At 40.7% G+C, this 18,110-nt stretch overlaps 1 gene segment (V, D, J or C); it reads left to right on the top strand.

Moving 5' to 3' along the window:
* Window positions 1-14,688, top strand: part of LOC148000174 (T-cell receptor gamma chain C region 5/10-13-like) — a 34,075-nt gene extending 19,387 nt beyond the window's left edge. The window contains 5 exon segments of the C gene segment in view: window positions 3,121-3,450; window positions 9,296-9,343; window positions 11,132-11,185; window positions 12,318-12,362; window positions 14,145-14,688. Of these exon segments, the coding sequence occupies window positions 3,121-3,450; window positions 9,296-9,343; window positions 11,132-11,185; window positions 12,318-12,362; window positions 14,145-14,287 (620 nt within the window).
* Window positions 14,689-18,110: the final 3,422 nt, after the last annotated feature.

Genomic DNA, 18,110 nt, shown 5'->3' with positions numbered 1-18,110 from the left:
AATCACTATCCCTGAACTCAAGCAGTATTACAGAGCAATAGTGATAAAAACTGCATGGTATTGGTACAGAGACAGACAGATAGACCAATGGAATAGAATTGAAGACCCAGAAATGAACCCACACACCTATGGTCACTTGATTTTTGACAAAGGAGCCAAAACCATCCAATGGAAAAAAGATAGTATTTTCAGCAAATGGTGCTGGTTCAACTGGAGGGCAACATGTAGAAGAATGCAGATCGATCCATCCTTATCACCCTGTACAAAGCTTAAGTCCAAGTGGATCAAGGACCTCCACATCAAACCAGACACACTCAAACTAATAGAAGAAAAACTAGGGAAGCATCTGGAACACATGGGCACTGGAAAAAATTTCCTGAACAAAACACCAATGGCTTATGCTCTAAGATCAAGAATCGACAAATGGGATCTCATAAAACTGCAAAGCTTCTGTAAGGCAAAGGACACTGTGGTTAGGACAAATCGGCAACCAACAGATTGGGAAAAGATCTTTACCAATCCTACAACAGATAGAGGCCTTATATACAAAATATACAAAGAACTCAAGAAGTTAGACCGCAGGGAAACAAATAACCCTATTAAAAAATGGGGTTCAGAGCTAAACAAAGAATTCACAGCTGAGGAATGCCGAATGGCTGAGAAACACCTAAAGAAATGTTCAACATCTTTAGTCATAAGGGAAATGCAAATCAAAACAACCCTGAGATTTCACCTCACACCAGTGTGATTGGCTAAGATCAAAAACTCAGGTGACAGCAGATGCTGGCGAGGATGTGGAGAAAGAGGAACACTCCTCCATTGTTGGTGGGATTGCAGACTGGTAAAACCATTCTGGAAATCAGTCTGGAGGTTCCTCAGAAAATTGGACATTGAACTGCCTGAGGATCCAGCCATACCTCTCTTGGGCATATACCCAAAAGATGCCTCAACATATAAAAGAGACACGTGCTCCACAATGTTTATCGCAGCCTTATTTATAATAGCCAGAAGCTGGAAAGAACCCAGATGCCCTTCAACAGAGGAATGGATACAGAAAATGTGGTACATCTACACAATGGAATATTACTCAGCTATCAAAAACAACGAGTTTATGAAATTCGTAGGCAAATGGTTGGAACTGGAAAATATCATCCTGAGTGAGCTAACCCAATCACAGAAAGACATACATGGTATGCACTCATTGATAAGTGGCTATTAGCCCAAATGCTTGAATTACCCTAGATCCCTAGAACAAACGAAACTCAAGACGGATGATCAAAATGTGAATGCTTCACTCCTTCTTTAAATGAGGAAAAAGAATACCCTTGGCAGGGAAGGGAGAGGCAAAGATTAAAACAGAGACTGAAGGAACACCCATTCAGAGCCTGCCCCACATGTGGCCCATACATATACAGCCACCCAATTAGACAAGATGGATGAAGCAAAGAAGTGCAGACCGACAGGAGCCGGATGTAGATCGCTCCTGAGAGACACAGCCAGAATACAGCAAATATAGAGGCGAATGCCAGCAGCAAACCACTGAACTGAGAATAGGTCCCCTAATGAAGGAATCAGAGAAAGAACTGGAAGAGCTTGAAGGGGCTCGAGACCCCAAAAGTACAACAATGCCAAGCAACCAGAGCTTCCAGGGACTAAGCCACTACCTAAAGACTATACATGGACTGACCCTGGACTCTGACCCCATAGGTAGCAATGAATATCCTAGTAAGAGCACCAGTGGAAGGGGAAGCCCTGGGTCCTGCTAAGACTGAACCCACAGTGAACTAGTCTATGGGGGGAGGGCGGCAATGGGGGGAGGGTTGGGAGGGGAACACCCATAAGGAAGGGGAGGGGGGAGGGGGATGTTTGCCCGGAAACCGGGAAAGGGAATAACACTCGAAATGTATATAAGAAATACTCAAGTTAATAAAAAAAAAAAAAGAATTCATATCCTGGGGTTGGGAATGCTGCTCAGTGGTAGAATTCTTGCCTATCATGCCAGAGGCCCCAAGCCAGAGGAAAACATGAATTTAGTTTGTAAAATAACTCAGTCATTTATTAGTTGCAGTTGGATCCTAGTAAGAATTCATGTTATAATCCACCTAGATACCAATCACTGCATTCATCTGAATCACAAAATGCCTATAATATTATTGAATATGTATTTATTAAATGTTCAAATATATGAATACTGTAATTGGTTCATAAAAAGTGAAGAAATATTTAAAAATGTAATTACATGCTAGGTAAAAAAGCTGCTTTATACTTTGAAGGGAACAGATTTCTTCTTATAGTTTTTAAGGTTCCTATCAATCATAGAAGAATTGTTAAGATATATAAATAAGCACAAACACTTATGGCCATTTTTCTGTAGAATTTCCAATCATTTGTCTGGGTATATTTTAATAGTATTTACACAATCAGGGTAGAGTAGGTACACAATACTGATTCTGGGTGTTTTTTTTCTTGGTACTGTGCTACAAAGATTCTACTCAACTGCTGTTCTTAAAATTAATATTCTCATTCATGGTTGGCCTGTACCTTAAAGATAATGACCTCCACCTTTAATGGGTCACTCTGTAAGATTAATATAAAGACATTAAGTATTTTTAGTAGAAGTTGTGGATTTGTTCTTGTTTTCTCCAAATTCAAAAGACTACAAGTCATTCAAAGAGAAGCTTTAGAACAATGCAGCTCCCAAACCAAGAGTGGATTAGATGTGGAAATGAGATGCTGTACACTAGGGACTATATAATTGGCAGTAGAGATCCATGGGCACGACCAAGGGCTCAACCCAATGGGCAAAATGTACTTGGAAGGAGATAGCAACTAAAATAGACAACCTACTTTGAGATTCAGCATAGTAGAAAGTGGGCTACTTGAATTTCAAATGCATGGGAGAATGACTTACTCCATCAGTCTAAGAGACAAAGACATTTACTAATTGTGTATCTGTAAAGTGGGAGCAAAAGTAAGTCTGTGCAACCTATGGTAGGCAGAGGTCTATAGTGGGTGCTAGTCTTAATTTGTCTTCCAAGCACTATGCACAGTTTGTGTCAAATCCATTCAACATCCAAGACTCCCTAACAATTTTCTTTTTATATTTTATATTTTCTGCAGACAAACTCATTGACTCAGACATTTCTCCCAAGCCTATTATTTTTCTTCCATCTGTTGCTGAAACAAATCTCGTTAAGGGTGGGACATATCTTTGTCTCCTTGAGAAATTCTTTCCTGACATTATAAAGGTATACTGGAAAGAAAAGGATGATGATATAATTCTGGAATCTCAAGAGGGAAACACCATAAGAACTAATGACAGATGCATGATATTCAGCTGGCTGACAGTGACAGAAGATTCAATAGATAAAAAACACAGATGTATTGTCAAACACGAAAACAACAAAGGAGGAGTTGACCAAGAGATTCTGTTTCCTCCGATAGACAAAGGTATGTGTAAGTTAAGGTACATACAACTTTTCATATGTAAGGGGAATAGTCCTGTTGTTATAGTATATATTTATAAAAATAAAGCGTGAATCTTTCTTCAATCTTATAACATCGTAAGCACAGAACCATGCTGTTCTGTCCCAGAGAATGCTACAGGTGGGCAAAACTAGCAGAATATTTGCTTTCAATTTACTTAACCTTAGCGACACTATGCAAAACATGAATATCGTATCATATTTTTTTTTTGGTTCTTTTTTTCGGAGCTGGGGACCGAACCCAGGGCCTTGCGCTTCCTAGGCAAGCGCTCTACCACTGAGCTAAATCCCCAACCCCATCGTATCATATTTTTAATAATTACTGCCTGGTTTAAATGAGTAAACATACCCTACAGCATCTAGTAACTCAGTGCATGCAATGCAGTTTCTGTCTTGCTGCCTTTGCTCGATGCAGACATAAGAACAATGGAGCTCTTTCAGAAATGTTCTTCCTGTGAAACAAACAGAATTACCTACTTGGATTTTGACACACTAAATTTGGGTTACAGAAAGTTTTTAACTGACAAGATAGTGCTCACACAAAATATTTACAGTCAACAACAACAAAAATAGGTCAGTTTGGCCCCTGAAGATGTATGCTAGCCTTGAGATTTTCTAATTTTTGTTTTACATGGCATGTTACACGCAATCATAATTTAAGTTTGGATGAGGCTAACATACATAGCACATCTCTGTTTCCCACGTTCAGCAGATTTCTTGCCATTGGTAAAGGCAGCCACTTGGGTTGGCATTTGCTATGTCTTTTGCATGCCAGACAGAGTGAGTGAGTGAGTGAGTGAGTGAGTGAGTGAGTGACTGACTGACTGACTGACTGACTAACTGACTGACTGACTGACTGACTGAGATGAGTGGGTGTAAAGAGTTTAGGATGAGTTAGTGTCCCCGTGGCTGCAGAGGAGAGAGCCTGCACTCTGTTCCTCATCATTTAAAATCATGCATTTTTCAGATACCACTTCCTAGGCATTTTCACATAGCTCAGCAGAGAGCCGAATGGGCAAAGACTAGTGGTGGGCCTCTAGGTAGCTCACGGTGTGCGTATGTTATCATCCTATTTTTTTTTATTGACTTGAGTATTTCTTATTTACATTTCAAGTGTTATTCCCTTTCCCGGTTTCCGGGCAATCATCCCCCTAATCCCTCCCCCTCCCCTTCTTTATGGAGTTCCCCTCCCCATCCTCCCCACATTTATGCCCTCTCCCCAACAATCACGTTCACTGGGGGTTCAGTCTTAGCAGGACCAAGGGCTTCCTCTTCCACTGGTGATCTTACTAGAATATTCATTGCTACCTATGAGGTCAGAGTCCAGTGTCCAGGGTCAGCCCATGTATATAGTCTTTAGGTAGTGGCTTAGTCCCTGGAAGCTCTGGATGCTTGGCATTGTTGTACATATGGGGTCTCAAGCCCCTTCAAGCTCTTCCAGTTCTTTCTCTGATTCCTTCAACGGGGGTCCCGTTCTCAGTTCAGTGGTTTGCTGCTGGCATTCGCCTCTGTATTTGCTGTATTCTGGCTGTGTCTCTCAGGACAGATCTACATCCGGATCCTGTCGGCCTGCACTTCTTTGCTTCATCCATCTTGTCTAATTGGATGGCTGTATATGTATGGGCCACATGTGGGGCAGGCTCTGAATGGGTGTTCCTTCTGTCTCTGTTTTAATCTTTGCCTCTCTATTCCCTGCCAAGGGTATTCTTGTTGCCCCTTTTAAATAAGGAGTGAAGCATTCACATTTTGATCATCTGTTTTGAGTTTCATTTGTTCTAGGCATCTAGGGTAATTCAAGCATTTGGGCTAATAGCCATTTATCAATGAGTGCATACCATGTGTGTTTTTCTGTGATTGGGTTGCCTCACTCAGGATGATATTTTCCATTTCCAACCATTTGCCTACAAATTTCATGAAGTCATTGTTTTTGATAGCTGAGTAATATTCCATTGTGTAGATGTACCACATTTTCTGTATCCATTCCTCTGTTGAAGGGCATCTGGGTTCTTTCCAGCTTCTGGCTATTATAAATAAGGCTGCGATAAACATAGTGGAGCACGAGTCTTTTTTATATGTTGGGGCATCTTGTTGGTATATGCCCAAGAGAGGTACAGCTGGATCCTCAGGCAGTTCAATGTCCAATTTTCTGAGGAACCTCCAGACTGATTTCCAGAATGGTTGTACCAGGCTGCAATCCCACCAACAATGGAGGAGTGTTCCTCTTTCTCTGTATCCTCGCCAGCATCTGCTGTCACCTGAGGTTTTTTTTTTTTTTTTTTATTAACTTGAGTATTTCTTATATACATTTCAAGTGTTATTCCCTTTCCCGGTTTCCGGGCAAACATCACCCTCCCCCCTTCCCCTTCCTTATGGGTATTCCCCTCCCAGCCCTCCCCCCATTGCCGCCCTCCCCCCAACAATCTAGTTCACTGGGGGTTCAGTCTTAGCAGGACCCAGGGCTTCCCCTTCCACTGGTGCTCTTACTAGGATATTCATTGCTACCTATGAGGTCAGAGTCCAGGGTCAGTCCATGTATAGTCTTTGTCACCTGAGTTTTTGATCTTAGCCATTCTCACTGGTGTGAGGTGAAATCTCAGGGTTGTTTTGATTTGCATTTGCCTTATGACTAAAGATGTTGAACATTTCTTTAGGTGTTTCTCAGCCATTCGGCATTCCTCAGCTGTGAATTCTTTGTTTAGCTCTGAACCCCATTTTTTAATAGGGTTGTTTGTCTCCCTGCAGTCTAACTTCTTGAGTTCTTTGTATATTTTGTATATAAGGCCTCTATCTGTTGTAGGATTGGTAAAGATCTTTTCCCAATCTGTTGGTTGCCGATTTGTCCTAACCACAGTGTCCTTTGCCTTACAGAAGCTTTGCAGTTTTATGAGATCCCATTTGTTGATTTTTGATCTTAGAGCATAAGCCATTGGTGTTTTATTCAGGAAAAATTTTCCAGTGCCCATGTGTTCCAGATGCTTCCCTAGTTTTTCTTCTATTAGTTTGAGTGTATCTGGTTTGATGTGGAGGTCCTTGATCCACTTGGACTTAAGCTTTGTACAGGGTGATAAGCATGGATCGATCTGCATTCTTCTACATGTTGACCTCCAGTTGAACCAGCACCATTTGCTGAAAATGCTATCTTTTTTCCATTGGATGCTTTTGGCTCCTTTGTCAAAAATCAAGTGCCCATAGGTGTGTGGGTTCATTTCTGGGTCTTCAATTCTGTTCCATTGGTCTATCTGTCTGTCTCTGTACCAACACCATGCAGTTTTTATCCCTATTGCTCTGTAATACTGCTTGAGTTCATGGATAGTGATTCCCCCTGAAGTCCTTTTATTGTTGAGGATAGCTTTAGCTATCCTGGGTTTTTTGTTATTCCAGATGAATTTGCAAATTGTTCTGTCTAACTCTTTGAAGAATTGGATTGGTATTTTGATGGGGATTGCATTGAATCTGTAGATTGCTTTTGGTAGAATGGCCATTTTTACTATATTAATCCTGCCAATCCATGTGCATGGGAGATCTTTCCATCTTCTGAGTTCTTCAATTTCTTTCTTCAGAGTCTTGAAGTTCTTATTGTACAGATCTTTTACTTGCTTGGTTAAAGTCACAACGAGGTAATTTATATTATTTGGATCTAGTGTGAAGGGTGTCGTTTCCCTAATTTCTTTCTCGGCTTGTTTCTCTTTTGTGTAGAAGAAGGCTACTGATTTATTTGAGTTAATTTTATACCCAGCCACTTTGCTGAAGTTGTTTATCAGCTTTAGTATTTCTCTGGTGGAACTTTTGGGATCCCTTAAATATACTATCATATCATCTGCAAATAGTGATATTTTGACTTCTTCCTTTCTGATCTGTATCCCCTTGACCTCCTTTTATTGTCTGATTGCACTGGCTAGAACTTCAAGAACTATATTGAATAAGTAGGGAGAGAGTGGGCAGCCTTGTCTAGTCCCTGATTTTAGTGGGGTTGCTTCAAGTTTCTCTCCATTTAGTTTAATGTTAGCAACTGGTTTGCTGTATATGGCTTTTACTATGTTTAGGTATTGGCCTTGAATTCCTATTTGAAAGCATTTTTAAGGCCTTAGAGTGACAGAGAAAAGTAATTCGTTTATTTTCTCACATGTGGTTAAGAAGCCTCTTCAATCTAATGGAGAAACATACAAATGGCAAAACCTGATGACATCTTTGCCATTTGTGCATCAGATGTCCTCAGTAAGTCCTTGTCCTCTGGGATACTTTGTTTTAACCTATGGTTATCATGGAGAGAAAATGAATTAACAGTAATGAAAGAAGTTGTTTGCTGCAGCCTAGCAAATCATTACAAGATAGCCCCGTATTCTTCTTCTAGCTTAAAGAGATAGTGGCAAGATAAATATACAAAGCAGAAAGCTAACATAACCATTTTATTAGTTTGATTATGTTATAACCTTTCTAGTGGTCAGGAAAAAATGAAAGAACAGTAAAACCCTTGGGGATGAAGCTGTACAGACAAGACATTTCACTTACTAAAATCTGCTTACAGCAAAGTTTAAAGCAAGCATCTGCCATGTGCATCTCCTGGCAGGAAAGAGATCAAGGGCATTTTCTGTAACATGATTCAACGGACTTTCACATGCTGCCTCCAGGGTATGTTTTGTCTTGATAGTTGAAGCTTCAAAGGCATACAGTGAGATAGAACTTAGTGATGTGCTTATAAAAGTACATGAAGCTGGTCTCTAAGACTGCAGTTACCTTTGGGTAAGAGTTTAGAAACATTTAGATTATATTATTAGTAATTCTAGTCTTTGTACCTCAATAGGTACATGGTGATAGTGATTTTTGTTTTTTCAGGTAATAAAGTCACTCAAAGGGAAAAAAAGCAGACTTTTAGAGCCATCAGGGAGACCTTGAAGATAGAAACCAAACATGATCATATTTATATTTTATATTTTCATTAAGACACCCATACGTGTGTGTGTGTGTGTGTGTGTGTGTGTGTGTGTGTGTGTGTGTACTCAAGTGCATTTCCCTGCACACTGAACCTCTTCAATAAAATCGAATAGTGGAAAGAAATGCATACCTATGAGAACACATGTACCAAAAAGAAAAAAAGAAGCTCAAATAACATATGTATTCTTTTCCAACATCATTTAAAATAATTAAACACCATATTAATTTTACTTTTAAAAACTCATAATTCTATCTCTCTTATCGCAAGTTTTATACAGAAAACTAAAAATATAACTCGGATTATCTGCATATCCCCATAAATAACTGCCCACGGACTTTAATGTTATAATTAGAATTTATATCTAAGCAGGTTTCTTTCTTTTACTTCTTTTTTTAGATAGAATCTTACTTTGTATCCTCTCTGGATAGACCAGGCTTCTCATACTGTGACAGGAAAGCTAAGTGCGTGCAGGCCCATAGATCCACTAATACGCTGTTTACTTCTCCATTGAGCACGCATTAGTACATCTTCTCTTTGGTTGCAGACAGTGTTCTAGGACCTAGTACACAGGAAATAGGGCTGACAGGGAAGTGTTGGGAATTACACTGAGTTATGATAAACGTGTAATCATTGTGACCTTCAACAGGTTCACATGTAGAATTATCATATATGAATGTCACCAACTAAATTACATACAATGCAGCAAATGTTTCTGGGATTGCGAGCCTCACAGTTTAATGGCTGTCCTTCTTTCCACACTAAATTTTTATGCACACGTGTGCAAATATGTATATTCATGTTTCTATATACATATCTACAAATACGGTAAAATAGTAGCCATAGATAGCTGATTAGTGTTTGCTTTTCTTTCCTTTAGCTGCCAACATCATTACTCCCACAAAATCTGCTTTGAAGACTGAGAGCGGTAAGTTTCAGATTGTCTTGTCCTCCTTCTAGTCATTTTACCTTTTGAATTTATCCTGCTCTAGGTAGAAAAAACAAGATGACTGAATTTTGCAGAAGAGACTGAGTGCTGAGTGACATTTAAAGCAATCAATCATTTCCTTGGCATCATATTAACAAATGAGAGTCCTATGAGATGCTCTGAATGATTGTTGCTGAGATGTCTATCTGCTTCTCCTTTCTTCACATATTTCCCTCATGAAATTTCTCCTTTGATGTTCTCTCTGGCTAACATTGTCTTTCTTTCTTCCTTATGGTGTGTAGGATTTTAAGATCCTTCAACAGTGCTGGTTTACTGGCTGGCCACAGAGTGTTTCCTTTTGTGCTTAAAAGATTTTGAGATACTATTTTCTAGATCCCACTGCATACTTTATCAGCAGATTTTTGAGTTTTGAAGAGGGTCTCTGCTGGGAGCTCTGAAAGCCTGATGTGTGCCTCTGTGACTTGGTATTTTTCTTCTGCAGCCTTTCATGGATTCTTTCTATTGTAGTTTTCCTATCTTGGCTTTAACGGATCATGCAGAAGTCCTTTTCTGATTGTATTTGGAATTTTAAATACCTCTTGTGCTTGGATGTTGATATCTTTCCCAGGTTTGAGAATGTTCTATCAGTGTTTCAGTGAATACATGTTGAGACCTATAGCTAGTTTTTTTCTGGTTTAACTTAGCTATTCTTCTTACCCCATAGTTTCTCAGATTTAATCTCTTGATCATTTATCAGAATTCATGAATTTGTGGTCATGCTTATTTTTCATTATTGATGTCTAAGTGTAATATATTCTCAAACAAGTATCCTATTCCAAATATTTTTATTTTGATTGAAAAATATCAATTCACTACATGTTTGATGAAATTTACAAAAGTATTTCCCCTCATATCCTATTTATTAAATTCACTTTCAAATCACACACACACACACACACACACACACACACACACACACATTTTCAAATCTTTTAAACATTGACCCTCTCATTCACTGTTATGAGTTACATAAGCTCTTTAAAATTTATTTCTTAATTTGTAGTTAGGATATCTAGAATTCAACTCCCTTTAGTATTACAGGAGAATTAAACATGATGATGCCCAAGATGCATTTATCCAGTCCCGGAGCAGTTGTGGTCACAGGACAGGCAGCAGCTCTTACGAATACTCATGAGCATGTCCACAAGCACCTGGCCTTCAGAAACCAAGCATCTGCATGGGAAATTTGGAGAAATTAGCTGTGGCTGCCTTCCTCTGCTTAGCTAGAAATTGGCCTAAATCAGATTCCCTCAAGGACATATGATTTTTTTGTTGTTGTTGTTGACTCTAAGTTTAGACACATTCTTTGTAGGTAGAACATAAGATATTGGAAATCTGAAATCAGCCGATTTGAAATTCCTTCCATTGACCATATCTTTGTGCAACATTCTGGCAATTTTGTGCATGGAATTTTGGATAGAGAAAAAAAAAAGCAGGCAGTCTTGAATATAATATTTCAGGTGTGATTAAAAAATGTATACTTCAAAATATGTACTTTCGTATCTTTGTGTGTTAAACTATACAATAACCATTACCTACAAAATCTCAAAGTAACGTCAATTATTCTTGGAATTTCTAGCCTCATACTTTTTTAATATGACTTCTCTGGTGTCTGTGACAATACTTAATATATATTAATTCACGCACACACACACACACACACACACACACACACACAGAGTCAAATAATAAACATGAATAGCTAACTGGTACCTTAATTTCTTTTAGCTTTCACAACTATTAATGTCAATCCCAGAGAGAGTGTTTTCAGACATGAAAATGGTAAGTTTGAATATATGCTTGCCTTTACCTCTTGAAAAAGTGTTTTTCTTCTATAACCTCATCTTCTGAACCTTCTTGGATTAACGCTAAAAAGACAAATGAAAACAATCGCTAACTGCAGTAGAAGAGTGTGAGTTGCATTTTAAATCAATCTTTTCCTCCATGTCACTATAGATCAAAAACAATTTCTATCTGAAACTTTACCAAATAGACTTTTTTCCACTATCAGAAAGATTTCCACTGAAATGCTCAGCCCTGGTAGTTAAAAACCAAAAAGTAATTTCCTAAGAAATATTAAGATGCACCAAGTAAGTGCTGTAACGCTTGTATTCCTAGCTCTTGGGGGTAGAGGAAGAAGAATGAAGAATTCAAGATGAGCCTGTGATAGATGACAGTGTCTTTGTTAAATGTTTTCATGTGTTCATGGGATTGAGGGGGGTCTGAGAGAGAGTATGTGTTCAAATTCATGTGTGTATATATATGCATATATACACACATGCATGCATGATAGAGGAAAACCTTTGGTGTCATCCTCTGAAATACTAAACACCTTCTTTAAGACAGGTCTTTCATTAAGCTAGACTGCCTGGCCATCTAGACTAAGGGAGCCTGTCTTTCTCTGATTATACAGCACAGTGATTACCAGAAGGCACCCAGGCCTAGCATTTTTAAGTGTATTCTGGAGATCAAACTTAGATTCTTATATTTTCAAAACAAGCACTTTTACCAATGGATTTATTTCCCAACCAATGACCTTGACTTTAAAAAAAATCATGTAAGATTTTTTTACTATCTCATTTAAGCCTTTTCTTTTCTCAAACATGGAATTATTCAGAATTTAACTTATTTAAGTGCTAGTGTGGAATTAAATACAATGAATGTGAATTGTTTAATACATTGCCTGGTATAGCAATCATCAGCTTACAAGTATGAACATTCATTATCAATTGTCTGACAATCTCTCCCTCTCCAACTCTCTCTCTCTGTCTCTCTGTCTCTCTGTCTCTCTGCCTCTCTCTCTCTCTCTCTCTCTCTCTCTCTCTCTCTCTCTCTCTCTCTCTCTGTCACACACACACACAGACACACACAATGCCCATGGTAACTCACTAGAACATATTCTCCTTTCTCCTAGTTAACAAAGCTACTGTTCTGGAAGCTTGCTTGAAAGGAAGGAAGGGTAAGTTGTCCTTTCATCTCTTTACCATTATCTTATCACAGAGAACACAATCTCAATCATGTTAAATTTGAACTCTGCTTGAAAGAAAAGCCATAATGGCTGGAACTGCAATTTAGACTAAGTGATACTGTAATTTAACCCATCATTTCCTACTCATCAACAATTTGTCTTCATACAATACAATTTTGATTAGGGGCTATAGATTTTTTACTTTTTTTTAATCCCATTTCCTAATACCTACAGAGTCCACTTTAGGCAAAAGGCCCTTGAGCTGGGTTCTGTATGTATATCTCGTGTATCTCTCATACGCACACTGCAATAGTTTTCTCCATTGTTCAAATTTGGCTAGTGAGCTAATACTAAGTCCTCTGTACATGAACACATTCAGATCTGGGGTGCAACTCAGATCATCAAATGGCAACTTGATCTCTCACTCAGTTTTGCATTTCCCTCTAAATCACAGAATAAGGTGCTGACTTCTGTGCAATGCTATATGCATGGGGAAGAACATGGGCTTCAAACCATATCAGACTAGTGGTCCAGTCATTCTAATGATCCACCACTCATCTGCATGACTGATTTCCATTCTGTAAGCAAAGGCTGCTTCACCTGGTCATGGAGAATGATTGCCCTAAGTCTGCACTGACAGAGATGAGCACCATGGTGTCAGATGCCCAGCATGTTTACCAGATTTAGTGAGCAGACTGAGTGCTAGTTTCTGGTCCTTTTTCCTAATATATACACTAAAATGATACTCATATATTTATTCTAGGGCTAACTGCTCTTCCATTTCCTCAGGGCCATGAGCTCAGAATATGAGGTGCCACACGAGGAATGGACCTGACCAAGGACAGAGTTAAAACATTTCATTACTTGAGATCTCTTATCTTAAGGCCAGAAAGAACCATGGCCTTGACTCTTTAAGTAGTTACTGTGGCTCCCCAATTCAATCATTGCTTTAATTGACAACAGCATGCATTTCTTATAAAATTCCAATTACCCGTTAGTTATACACTAGTGAGAGCCTTGAGAGAGATGGGTGACAGTCTTGGGAAACCTGGATTGACAGGTCACCTCAGGCTTTTCTGCAGTGCCCTATTCTATAATTGCCTGTGCATCCCACTGTGCTACATTGGGCTTCCTTAGTCAGTGTCTCCTGAAGGAGCACAGCAGGCTTCATCTACAGTGCTTCCGATGTTCTATGCTGTATTTGTGCTCATATATTTATGCCTGGGATGAGAGTTATACCTGGAGGTATATAAAGAATTAGGTAACATTTCTTCCAAGTCACTTCTGTAAACAAAGACTTAGGCTGTAGGTTACTCATTATGTATTAAGCAAACTATTTTTTTTTCTGTGCTCTCTGATTGCAAGTAGAAATGAAAATTCTTCCTCCACCAAAATCTATTACTTTATTAAAAATGTGAAACTTTCACTGCTAAGATATCAGAATATTATTTAAAATTTGCTTTGTACATGATGCATATTATCTGTTATTATTTCGATATGCCAACAGTGAAAATTTCTAAACTTTTCCCCACTTAAGCTTCAAATGGGTCCGTCTATTCCGAGTGTAGTTTCTTTTGTTAGTAGTAGGAAGGTTATAAACGAACTTCTCAAGGATTGTTTTTAATCTGACTTCTAAGATGAGTCTTTTTGCCTGTTCTGCTAAGAGTGGTAGGTGTTGGGTTGTCCCTCAATGCAGGTCACCAGGAAAAACAGTTGATGAAGTGTGCTGTTTTGTCAAAAGAGCCGATGAAACTAACTCCAGGATTCTTTTAGATATGCTGCAGCTTCAAGTCACCACCACCTCTGCCTTCTACGTCTACCTCATCCTGTTCTTCAAGAGTGTGGTCCACTTGGCCTTCGTTGTGTTCTGTCTGTTCAGAAGAGTACCTATGCCTTGTGATGGCCAACATTCCTAGTGGATGATGAAACAGGAAGGTCATGCTATCTTCATCCTTCCTACATCTCAATATCTGCTGAGGGTCTAGCTTGGCTTGCTTGCTGACTTTGATGTCCACAAGGACACATATGTGTGGTTTTGTATCATTACTATAATTCTCAGAGCAGAGAAATCAACTTCACTCTATAACAAATAGTAGCTTCCAAGCACCCAATCGTCCTGACCCATCCTCTCTCAGTCCCTCTAGTAGCCCTAGCAACACAGGCCCAATGTATATAAACTCCAGTTCCTAGTCACCCCACTTCATGCCCTAGAACCAGATAGTGCCCCCAAAGCCTTTACTTCATATGCTCTAAATAACTTTATTAGGATTTAAATTTTGTGTTTTGTTTTATAAAATATAATAAAAAAATCCAGCCTAATTTTAATGTGATGTGTGTTTTTATTTGTGACAGTGATTGAAGGTTCAAAGAAACATAACAAACTGAACTAGGACATGTCTGTTGGTAATCTAATCTTAAATCCTAAATCTCAGATGACAGTTGGGAAAATATTCTGAAACAGTGGGTCCTAGGACCTGCAGCCAAGAGGAAAAGCCAAGGGGACTGCTCTCTCAGGGGAAACTAGGTCATTTGGTTTAAGTCATTCCCATGGAAACAGAAAGTATGCTGTGTGATCAACTCTGTGCCTGTTTCACAGTATCATGCTTCCCAGTCGTCACATAGTTCCCATGAGAGCTATCCAAACCCCAGAGAGGAAAGCAAATGGGAGAGATGAAAACATGAATTGTAGACCTGAGTACCTAGGTTTCAACTCTGGATTCAGAATTTAGAATCTGTGTGTGATCAAATACCGAACCATAGTTTCCTCCTGTAAAAGAAAGTTAGAGTGATGTGTTCTCTGGAGGTGTGCATATTACATGAGTTAATAAAGTTCTGTGCTGGCCAGTCCTTGAGAGCCTGGGGCTATGTTCCAGATTTTACCTTAGAAATACTGGATACCACACGCATACCTCACACAAAGGCACAGGCTTAGCTTCTACCAAGGCACCAGGCAAATTGCGTTTCTCTAAGAGTGCACTGATGTGGGTACAATTCTATCCTATAGAGCATTTAAATTCACTTTCCATTAACAGTAAAGTTTAAAAGGAGTTTGATCTCAATTCAGTGCATTTGTTTTGTAGACATAGATAATTTATGAATTATGTGCCTTCCTCTAAGTTACTCTCATTTGAGAAAAATAAAGCAAATGGCTTGAATCATCCCCAAGAATTTCCTGAAGGGCTTAAATGTCTGTTTTCCTTACACATACACATACACGTACACGTACACGTACACATACGCATTGTTCATCGATTCTCAGTCCTTCTTTGGGAAAGGCTCTGCTTTACTCTGGCATCACAGTAGTCTTCCCCTCTGCCATCAGTAGAAGCTCTGCCTTTACCCGTGAGTACCTACCATGCCCTTGCTCTGTCTGGGAGAGCACTAATGAAGTGGGCTATGGGCTGCAGGTAGCACAGGGACTACTAATGCTCTCAGGATGTGAACAGCATTCTGACACTTACCTCTTCCACACTCAGTGGGCTCTGAAGTTCTTAAACTTGCCACATGAAAGATTCAGGTGAAGCCAAGCACATTTCTGAGGAGGAAGAGAGTTGTGCATCCGTCTTCATCTAAGGCTTGTTCACCAAAATTGATACATATAGGAAAGCCATGTGCTTTGATGGTAGGATTCTAGACCAGAAATCATACCTCAAAAAATTTTAAGAGTCTAAGAGAGTTGTTCTCTTAGTCTTTCCCTCCCACAGTGATCTATCAACATGTATATTTAATTACAAAATCCCATGATTGATAATTCTGTAAAAATTTCTAATCATTGTAAATATCTTTTCCTTAAACATTTTTCAATATTTGAAAGCATTCATTTGACCCGCGGATCCCGGCCCGCAGCAGCTCTCTGCTCTGAAACCCCGTGGGAGAGAGACCTCACCGCCTGGTCAGGTGGGCACTCCTGAGGCTGCAGAGTGGAGGAGACCACCAACATTGCCCACCCCTGCCCACATCCCTGGCCCAAGAGGAAAATGTATAAGGCCTCTGGGTTCCCGTAGGGGAGGGCCTAGGAGCAGCAGGACCCCTGCGCCTGAGACACCGCCGGAACCTGAAGGAAACAGACAGGATAAACAGTTCTCTGCACCCAAATCCCGTGGGAGGGAGAGCTAAACCTACAGAGAGGCAGACACACCTGGGAAACCAGAATAGACTGCACTCTGCACACATCCAGACACCAGAGGAAAACACCAAACGCCATCTGGAACCCTGGTGCACAAAGGCTCCCGGAAAGAGCGGCGCAGATCTTCCCGGTTGCTGCTGCCGCAGAGAGGACTTAGGCAGTACCCCACGAGCAAACTTGAGCCTGGAAACCACAGGTAAGACCAACTTTTCCGCTGCAAGAAACCTGCCTGGTGAACTCAGGACACACAGAGGCAAAATTCCTCTAGGACCGGGCACTTCCTGTGTTTACCGGAAGTCCCACACCTGCGGATCCTGGCCCGCAGCAGCTCTCTGCTCCCAAACCCCGTGGGAGAGAGACCTCACCGCCTGGTCAGGTGGGCACACCAGAGGCTGCAGAGCGGAGGAGACCACCAACACTGCCCACCCCTGCCCACATCCCTGGCCCAAGAGGAAACTGTATAAGGCCTCTGGGTTCCTATAGGGGAGGGCCCAGGAGCGGCAGGACCCCTGCGCCTGAGACACTGCCGGAACCTGAAGGAAACAGACCAGATAAACAGTTCTCTGCACCCAAATCCCGTGAGAGGGAGAGCTAAACCTTCAGAGAGGCAGACACGCCTGGGAAACCAGAAGAGACTGCACTCAGCACACACGTCTCGGACACCAGAGGAAAACACCAAACGCCATCTGGAACCCTAGTGCACGGAAGCTCCCAGAAAGGGCGGCGCATATCTTCCTGGTTGCTGCCGCTGCAGAGAGCTTGTGGGCAGCACCCCGCGAGCAAACTTGAGCCTCGGGACCACAGGTAAGACCAACTTTTCTGCTGCAAGTGACCTGCCTGGTGAACTCAAGACACAGGCCCACAGGAATAGCTGAAGACCTGTAGATAGGAAAAACTACATGCCCGAAAGCAGAACACTCTGTCCCCATAACTGGCTGAAAGAAAACAGGAAAACAGGTCTACAGCACTCCTGACACACAGGCTTATAGGACAGTCTAGCCACTGTCAGAAATAGCAGAACAAAGTAACACTAGAGAAAATCTGATGGTGAGAGGCAAGCGCAGGAACCCAAGCAACAGAAACCAAGACTACATAGCATCATCGGAGCCCAATTCTCCCACCAAAATAAACATGGAATATCCAAACACACCAGAAAAGCAAGATCTAGTTTCAAAATCATATTTGATCATGATGCTGGAGGACTTCAAGAAAGACGAGAAGAACTCCCTTAGAGAACAAGTAGAAGCCTACAGAGAGGTATCACAAAAATGCCTGAAAAAATTCCAGGAAAACATAAATAAACAGGTAGAAACCCATAGAGAGGAGACACAAAAATCCCTGAAAGAATTCCAGGAAAACACAATCAAACAGTTGAAGGAATTAAAAATGGAAATAGAAACCACACCGGCGGATCCCGGACCGCAGCAGCTCTCTGCTCCCAAACCCCGTGGGAGAGAGACCTCAACGCCTGATCAGGTGGGCACTCCTGAGGCTGCAGAGCGGAGGAGACCACCAACACTGCCCACCCCTGCCCACATCCCTGGCCCAAGAGGCAACTGTATAAGGCCTCTGGGTTCCCATAGGGGAGGGCCCGGGAGCGGCAGGACCCCTGC

The sequence above is a fragment of the Rattus norvegicus genome, chromosome 17, assembly GCF_021556685.1.
Source record: "Rattus norvegicus strain SHRSP/BbbUtx chromosome 17, alternate assembly SHRSP_T2T, whole genome shotgun sequence".
Classification (NCBI taxonomy): domain Eukaryota; kingdom Metazoa; phylum Chordata; class Mammalia; order Rodentia; family Muridae; genus Rattus; species Rattus norvegicus.
The sequence above is the reverse complement of the archived record's forward strand: the minus strand, read 5'-3'. Positions and strand labels throughout refer to the sequence as shown.